We start from the raw sequence: 8,183 nt of genomic DNA on the forward strand, positions 1-8,183 counted from the left end.
TATCAATTAACATGCATATGCAGTTAAGAAAATAATACCAACTTGCGTATGACACAGAAGATACTGTTTATGGGGTCAGGTCTTAGTTCCCAAAGTACAGGTCAAAGCCTTGCCTCAAATTAAACACTGAAGTTGTTTCTTATGGAGATTAACTCATGATGATTTTCCTACAGAAATATTATTCTACATATTTGTATACAAGGTGCAGTTATGTGAAGTAATTAAAAACCTTTGCTGTATAACCTTTTTTTCCATTCAGGGTCAACTTCTTTTTGGGTCAATTCACTAATGGAAGATAAAATCTATTAAATTATATTACCTATAGAAAGACAAAGGAATTACAAGCACTATATCTTTGTCCATAGAGGACAAAGAGGGCATACCTATTACAGGATGGCTAGCCACTACTGAAGAAAAATACTGGTTTAGATTGACCCCCATTCTAGTCAGCGAGGCAATTTCTTACATTCTTAAGTTTGCTTTCCTCTGTGGCCTTTATTGGAATTCAAGTACTTGTGTCTGGTGTGTGAGTGCAAACCTGAACATAGTTACTTTTCAAAAAATCTTTTCTCCCTCTTGACATTTGTATTCATTGTTTGTTCCAGAATGACTCAGATTCTGTAATTTATTATATTGCAAACCAGCGTTTCATGTAGTGCTACCTTACACTGGGAGATGCAGTCATGTGGTCCGGGATGACAAATTTGGGTTACTGGGCAGAAGGCTAAAGGCCAGGCTCTCCAAGCAATTCTCAGAACTGCTACCTATTCCATGTGCAGGGCCAGTTAGACAGGCAGAGATTAAGGGTCCTAATGTGGATGAGAAAGTGATGCCAAGAGGAACATTTTAGTTTTGTTAGGCACTGGGGAACTTTCTGGGACAAGCCAAAACTATACAAAAGAAATGGGCTTTATCTGAACCAAAATGGAACCAGTCTAATAGCACTTATCAAAGACGGGGTCAAGCAACTTTTAAACTAACTTCTGGGGGAACGGCAATAGGAGTTGGGCAGCCTCTGGTTTGGAATTAATCATCTCAAAGGAATGGTATGGTAAATTCTTGGGGAAATGAAAGGTCTAGAGGATGTGATCAGGGGAGTGAGGAAATTGGAGGCTCGAGGAAAGCGAGGATCCTTAGAAAGGGAAATGAGGTACAGGTACCTGTATGCCAGTGTCTCCAAGCCAAGAGTGCTAGACTGCTTGGTGCTAAATGACAACGTAGATATAGTGGCCATTTTTCAGACAACTGCTGAAATGGGTAAAAATCAATGGTGCACTGTTATCCCTGGATATAAACGCAATAGATAGGACAGGGAGGTATGTGTTGTAGGAGATGTTGGTCTAAGAGCACACATAGGGTTAACCTGGCACTCACATTGATTGTTGCCCAGGAGTGCTCGCATGCTTTGCAGTGGGCTGATTTGGGCTCCAAATGCAGGAACGCTCCTGGGGCTGTGCAATGACATCACTGATGTCATCACACAGGGCCTGGGAACACTCCCACACTTTGCAGCAGGCCGATTTGAGGCCCAAATTAGTCCGCTGAGAAGCGGAGGAGCACTCCCAGGCCCTGTGCAATAACATCACTCCTTGGAGTGAGCCCAGGAGGCCTGTTCCCTCGCCTTCCCCGCCCCAGTCAGGTGAGTGGTGGCAGAGGGTTGGAGCACCTCCACCAGGGGATCCGGGATCCCTAAGCAGACAGCATAGACTCTAGTAAGCTGCAAAACATTAGGAGAAGAAACTCTTCCATGCATACCTATAAATATAATGCATGCTTCAAATCAGGAAAGGTACCAACAAGTTTAAAAGGAAACTCCAGTCAAGGAAGCCCTAAAAAGCACAAAGGCTTCTCTTAAAACTAGGAAGATTTCCCCAATTGAGGTGAACTCACAAAGATGAGCAGGGAGGATTTCATTTTCTCCTTCCCCACTATTTCCTCTTTCCCCCCTCCTGGCAACTTCCCTATCCGTCTCTCCTTCCAACCCACCAAACAATCTATATTTTATCTTTCCACTGTCTTCAAATATATTTATTATTTATTTACTGCTTTTATGCTCTGCCTTTAGGAACCCGCCTGAAACTTGAACCACTACAACACACTGGCTTCCATGGGATGGCTCCTGTTGAACAGTAGCAAGCAACTGGGCCTTTGTGAGTTATGCAAGTCACATCGTAGCAAGACACCTGGTGGTAGTTGCCGCCACATCTGTCCCCATGAGTCCTCCTTCAAAGGCCAAAATAGTCCTGCCCCTTACCGACAAAAAACCAAGGCTTCAACTAGTGATACTATTGTGGTTGCCTAGCAAAATGCAGAGAGGGGTTTGTTACTTAAAGCTATAGTCACTGCTTCTATTTTTTTTAACTTCACAGTGGGTTTCTTTTTTTAGTTCTCCATTTTTTCTGCAAACCTAGGACTTTTCTCAAGTTTGCAGAAAGAATGCCCTTGTCTGTTCATGAATCCAGTCTCTAGATTTGTATCCACAGATTTGACAATGCCAAGAATTAGATGTACTGATGTTACCATCTTTCATCTACTTTATAAATGCCTCATCCAAATAAACACAGGCAGATTACAATATCAATTAAAGTAATGAAGAAAGTATTTTATCCACTCTGCTGTTAGCATGGGAAGATTATGGATTTATGAGGCCAGCAGCCACTGAAGAAGCAAGAGTTCAAAGGAAAACTGTGCTATACAGGAAGACTATTTTAAGATAGCCTGCATCTTTCAGACAGACAAGTTCACACAACACACATCCTGTGGATGTTAAGAGGCTTTTTTTTTACTTCTTCCCACTGAATGGAACAAGGTTTTCACAACATTTTTTATAACAATGCCTGAAACCAAATCCCATTAATTCAGTTCTGTTTCCAGTTAAAACAAAGAAGTGAATTTCAACCTATATTGGAAACACTGTGCTTTGAGGATCCCTGGGGTTCCTCAAAAGATTTTATCATGGGGTTCTCCACAGAAGAAAATCAGCAATAGTGGAAAAGCTTTCCTAAACATGGCCACCAGTACTGACCCTTCTGCAGTGCAGGTGTGTGAACTCTCCAGGGTAAACTCTCCTCCAAAAGGGAGCAGTAGAATAACTAGGAAGCCCAATATGCCAGGCCAGGGCATCACCAGAAGGACCAAGGTAGTACACGGCCTGCTTCCACTTACATTACTTATTTATGTCATTTATAGTCCGCTTTTCTCACTGAAACTCAAGGTGGATTACATAGTGTGAGATTAATACAATTAGTATCAAGGCCATTTCCATACATTATCAAGGACATTTCCATAAACAATGCCATAGGATAAATAAATACAAGGTTACAAAGACCTAGTATTAGCAAGGATCCAATACAGAATCGGAGAATTGCTGAAACCGAACATAATCAGTTCTAGGACTGACATTAGACAACATGAAGCACAGGTAGTATACAGGAGTATATATTTAAATCGGCAGATAATATATAAAGCAACATATTGGTGAAGTCTAGGGACCATAGCAAATGTCTATGGTCTAATGATCATAACTCATTAGTGAAGCATCTGAGACCCCTCCCTACAATACCACCCTCCTATCTGAGTAAAAAGCCTTTTTGAATAATTTGGTTTTGCATTGTTTGTGGAAAGCCAGGAGAGTGGGGGCTCTCCTGACTTCCTCAGGCAGACTGTTCCACAGGGTAGGGGCCACCACAGAGAAAGACGATGTATGAGCTGCTGTTGATTTCGCCCATGTGCAGGTTGGCACCTTCAAGAGAACCTGTTCAGATGAATGAAGCTGCCATGGAGGGACATAGGGAGGCGGCCATGAAGAGCTTTGTATGTAATAACCAATACCTTGAACTGAGCATGGTAACTGATAGGTAGCCAATGGAGTGACTGGTGGATGGGAGTGATGTTCAAGCTCCTGCTTGCTCCTGATAAAAGTTGAGCTGTAGCATTTTGCACCAATTGGAACCTTCTAAACTTAGATGGGAGACCAATGTATAGTGCATTACAATAGTCAAGTTTTGATGTTACCATAGCATGGATCCAGGTGGCCAGGTCGGCCGTGTCAAGATAAGAAGCCATCTTCCAGATTAAAGTGAGATTGTAGAAAGCATTTTTTGCAGCCGCCTGACTTGTTTTTCTAGTAGTAGCGGTGGATCCAGTATAACCCCCTAGGCTCTTAACCGAGTCTACAAGGGTCAGACGAACTCCATCGAAAGTGGGGAGTACAGTGTCTTTCAAGATCTCTGACTTCCCAACAAGCATCAATTCCGTCTTGACTGGGTTCAATTTTAATTTATTTTTCAGCCATTTCACTACAGCTGTCAGGCTGTAGAAATCTAAGATTTCTACGGCATCCTGTGGATACCTGGATAGTGAGATATAGAGTTGGGTGTCATCTGCATATTGATGACATCCAGCCTCCTATAGGTTTTACACAGAGGTTGAATAACATGGGAGATAAGATTGCGCCCTGTGAAACCCCCACAAGATAGTTCCCATTCTGGAGACAGCTGATCTCCGACTGCAATCCTTTGAGTCCATTCCATGAGAAATGATTTAAACCAGTCCAGGGCACATCCTTTGATGCCCACTTCTGTTTCTAAATGCCTCAACATGATGACATGGTCTACTGTGTCAAAGCCTGCATGAGCTTCCCTGTGATGTTAGATAAATTCCTGGTGCCTTGCATGCCTGGTATTACAGAGGCTGTTAACTGGTACACAGGGCTTTTCCAGCCACGACCCACAAATTGTGGAATCTTTTGCACTGGAAGGTTAATCATATCCTTTCATTTTGTCTTTTTTCCCCCGACATGAGAAACATCTTAAGCAGCTGCCCATTGGGATGAAACACATGAAGCTGCCTTATACAGAATCAGACTACTGGTCCATTGAGGTCAGTGTTGTCAACTCTTGACTAGCAGCAGTTCTTAGGTAAATTTTTCACAGCACCTACTACCTGATTCTTTTAATTTGAGATGCTGGAGACTGAACCTTAAACCTTACCTTCTGCTTGCCAAGCAGATGCTTAATTACTGAGCCATGGACCCATGGCTTTTTAGAAACTTGTCAAAAACATCTTATTCCAGAGGGCATTTTTTTGCATTTAATAATGACATTCTATTTTTAACTGTAAACTATCCCAAGGGCATTTTTTTATAAGCAGAAAAGCAGGATATATGTCTTCTCAACTAAAAAAAGGGGGGCCACCACAGAATCTTTTCTAGCACTCAGAGGTTCCTGTAGCAGATATGTAGACATAAAGTCAATGAGGAAAGGTTTCCTTGAAGGCAGAAAGATGGCAAACCACTAATCTAAGAACACTTGCTACTGAAATATTTTGTTAGCATAAACAAACTGGATCTTGGGAGAAAAAGATCCTCAGGTCAGTCCAACAAATGTTATACTGGCAAAGTCATGATAAAGAGGGCAGGCCTTTTCCTGTTGCATGAACACTCCACTTGGGAGTTACCAGGCTGAGAACTATCTTTGCCTTATAAGTATACATAGGTAGGATTTGAAATAAAATTCACAGCATCTGGAACCAATAAGGAAGTCCTGCATTTAGAAAGCCAGGAGGCTGAATTGGTTAAGAAATCACAGCAGAAGTACAGCAAATGTGGCATTTCCAGAGGGGCATTTTATGTTCTGTCTCATAATTAGACTGAATGGTTAAAAAGAGATAGCTGGTTACAGTACTAAATTTCTCTACATGTTCACATTCTCAGAGTACATAGAGAAGACTAATGGGAAATGGAGGAGTATCTTCAGTCTATCTATAAAATATGTACTTCAGTCTATCTTTAAAATATGTACTTTAGTGATATAAGGATTTGTAAAAACAAAACATCCCCCCAATGTTTTATTTAAAAAACAACAACATTCTTCACACATTTTCTACAGCCTGGCCAAATAAATAAATAAATAAATAAATAAATAAATAAATAAATAAATAAATAAATAGGAGTTGCACTAAAACTATTGAGAGGTCCTGCTAAATTCTTCAGTTATCTTTTCAGTATTTAACATGAACATTTGGTAAATTAGACATCATGATTTGATAAACAAGACTGTAACACTTAAATCATTTAAATTTAAATGAAATTTTCTGTAAAAGCTTGAATGCTATACAAGAATATTGTCTTAAAGAATCTTGGGCATTAGAGCTTGGCTGTAAACGCTAAAAAAAATAGTATTCATTTTGAAAAGTTTTTAAGCAAACAGAACAGTGCACTGGCAAAAGGTATTTATTTACTTATTTTCTGCCCTCATTAAGAGCCACCAAAGAATTGTGGGTGGATTTTTTAAAAAAAACTTGCTACTACAGTTGTGGTACATATGTAGAGTTAAAAATGCTCTTATCCTGTGCAAACTAAAATATTGTTTTGGGCAACTTTTTAAAGGGCACAATTTTGAAAAAAATTCTGCATTGCAATCACTTCAACAAAACATATTGCGCACCCTCCAGTATTGTTCCAGGCAATCTCTGTTGTGCCTATCCCAACAGAAACTACAGGTTCTCAAAGTCACTGTCCTTACAGTTGAATCCCTCCACTTTCTCGACTCTCAAGGGAAGCGTATTACTCTTGTCTGTTTGCAAATGACTGTATGTGAAACAAGTTGGGATATTTACCTAGGGGGTGTAATATTGACATTATGACGGTAAATATTACACACATCAGTAATATGACAATAATATGGCACAAAGGAAAAGGGAACCCTAATGTACTGACCAACAAGTTATTTACATGTATTTAGAAGGGGCTGCAAAAGAGACTGTCCTACTGACACTATATTTATATTTCTCTATACAATTCCCATGAAGGTATAAAACCCGGAACCAGTAATATTTTTAAAAAGGTATCCATTGTATGAGAAGACGTATGTTAGATTCAAAGCACACAATCTGCAGTGCCAATGTAAAAAGAGCTTATGTAGCCCATCTAATAAGCCAAGTTCTCTCAGACTGCAAAATGAAACAGCAACTCTAGGCACAGTTACTCCATCCTAAACCCTGTGAAATCAAAACTATTATCTATATACCAAATTCGGGTTGCCAATAACAGAAAGGCCTCTGCTCTTTGCTGTCCTTCCCTTGAAGACTCATGAAAACCACAAAGCTATTCACACCCTGACCCTCCCAATACTAACCCAGATGCAGTGGGATACTGTAGTAGACTTCAGGATCAAATGAATACACTTGCTAACACTTATGCCAAATTATGTGTGGCCTTAACGGAAACAAGTGTGAGTGCACATTTATTTAAGTGTACTTTCTTCACACTTTTATGAGAGACAATAACTGAAATCAGGTAACCCCCATGTCATCTCAAAACAATTCATCTGGCTTTTTCTGTGCAAGGATAGCTGAGTCTAACCTGTACTTTAGCCTTTCTTCAATGACACACTTTTTAAAGGGCAGGCAGTGGGGCAGGTTACAAAAGGAACAAATTTGGAAAGTCACTCTTATCACCAAGAGAACTAGTCCTGAGGGGAAATGACCCCTTTCCTTTAACAGAAACTGGAAACCGGCAGTTGACCTTTTTATGACAGGGAGGTAAATAACATCCCATTAAAGGTCTATTAAAATGACAGGATAGTTTTCGCCAGGCCTGTTGGCAACCCCAAGGTCAGTTGTCTGTAAGAGAAAATCAGTTTTAATGACCTGGTTGGTTAAGATTCTTGTCATTTTTTTTCCCCAGCCAAGGTCCCTGCTATGTTATGCCCGCTGTTCAACTATAGGCGCATCGCACACAGCGGGAGAGCTGGGCAATCCGGGGCGGGGCGGGGGGTATGCTTGCCTAAAGCAGGGAGGGAATCAAAGAGACACGTCCGGGCAAGGCGCGCCATTTGCTGCCGAGGCGGGGGCGGTGCTTTACCTGATGAAAGTGGTCTTGCCCGTGCTGTATTGGCCCACGAGGAGCACCATGGGCTTGTTCTCAAAGTCGGCGCTCTCCAGGGCGGGCGAGTGGAACTCATGGAAGCGGTAATGCTCCTCCAGCGGCAGCAGCTTCTTAGCATAAAGCTCCTTCAGGCCGCCCGTCACCGTCTGCACCACGTCCTCGGTCTCCCCGTTCCGCTGCCGCCCGCCCTGCTTCCCCAACCAGCTGAACATCCCGAAGGCCGGCGGTAGTGGTGGTGGTCGCGGCCTCTCGCTCCCCGCTCAGCTCGGAAGGCCAAGCCGGCAGATGACGGGAC

The 8,183-nt window shown here is 41.7% G+C and overlaps 1 protein-coding gene across 1 annotated transcript in view; it reads right to left on the minus strand.

The window, feature by feature from the left end:
* EHD4 (EH domain containing 4) overlaps window positions 1-8,183 on the minus strand; it is a 43,603-nt gene extending 35,420 nt beyond the window's left edge. The window contains exon 1 of the mRNA XM_054971417.1: window positions 7,865-8,183. Coding sequence (XP_054827392.1) covers window positions 7,865-8,100 — 236 coding nt within the window. The 5' untranslated portion in view covers window positions 8,101-8,183. The remainder of the gene's footprint in view (window positions 1-7,864) is intronic.

The sequence above is a fragment of the Eublepharis macularius genome, chromosome 2 (assembly GCF_028583425.1).
Source record: "Eublepharis macularius isolate TG4126 chromosome 2, MPM_Emac_v1.0, whole genome shotgun sequence".
Taxonomy (NCBI): Eukaryota; Metazoa; Chordata; class Lepidosauria; order Squamata; family Eublepharidae; genus Eublepharis; species Eublepharis macularius.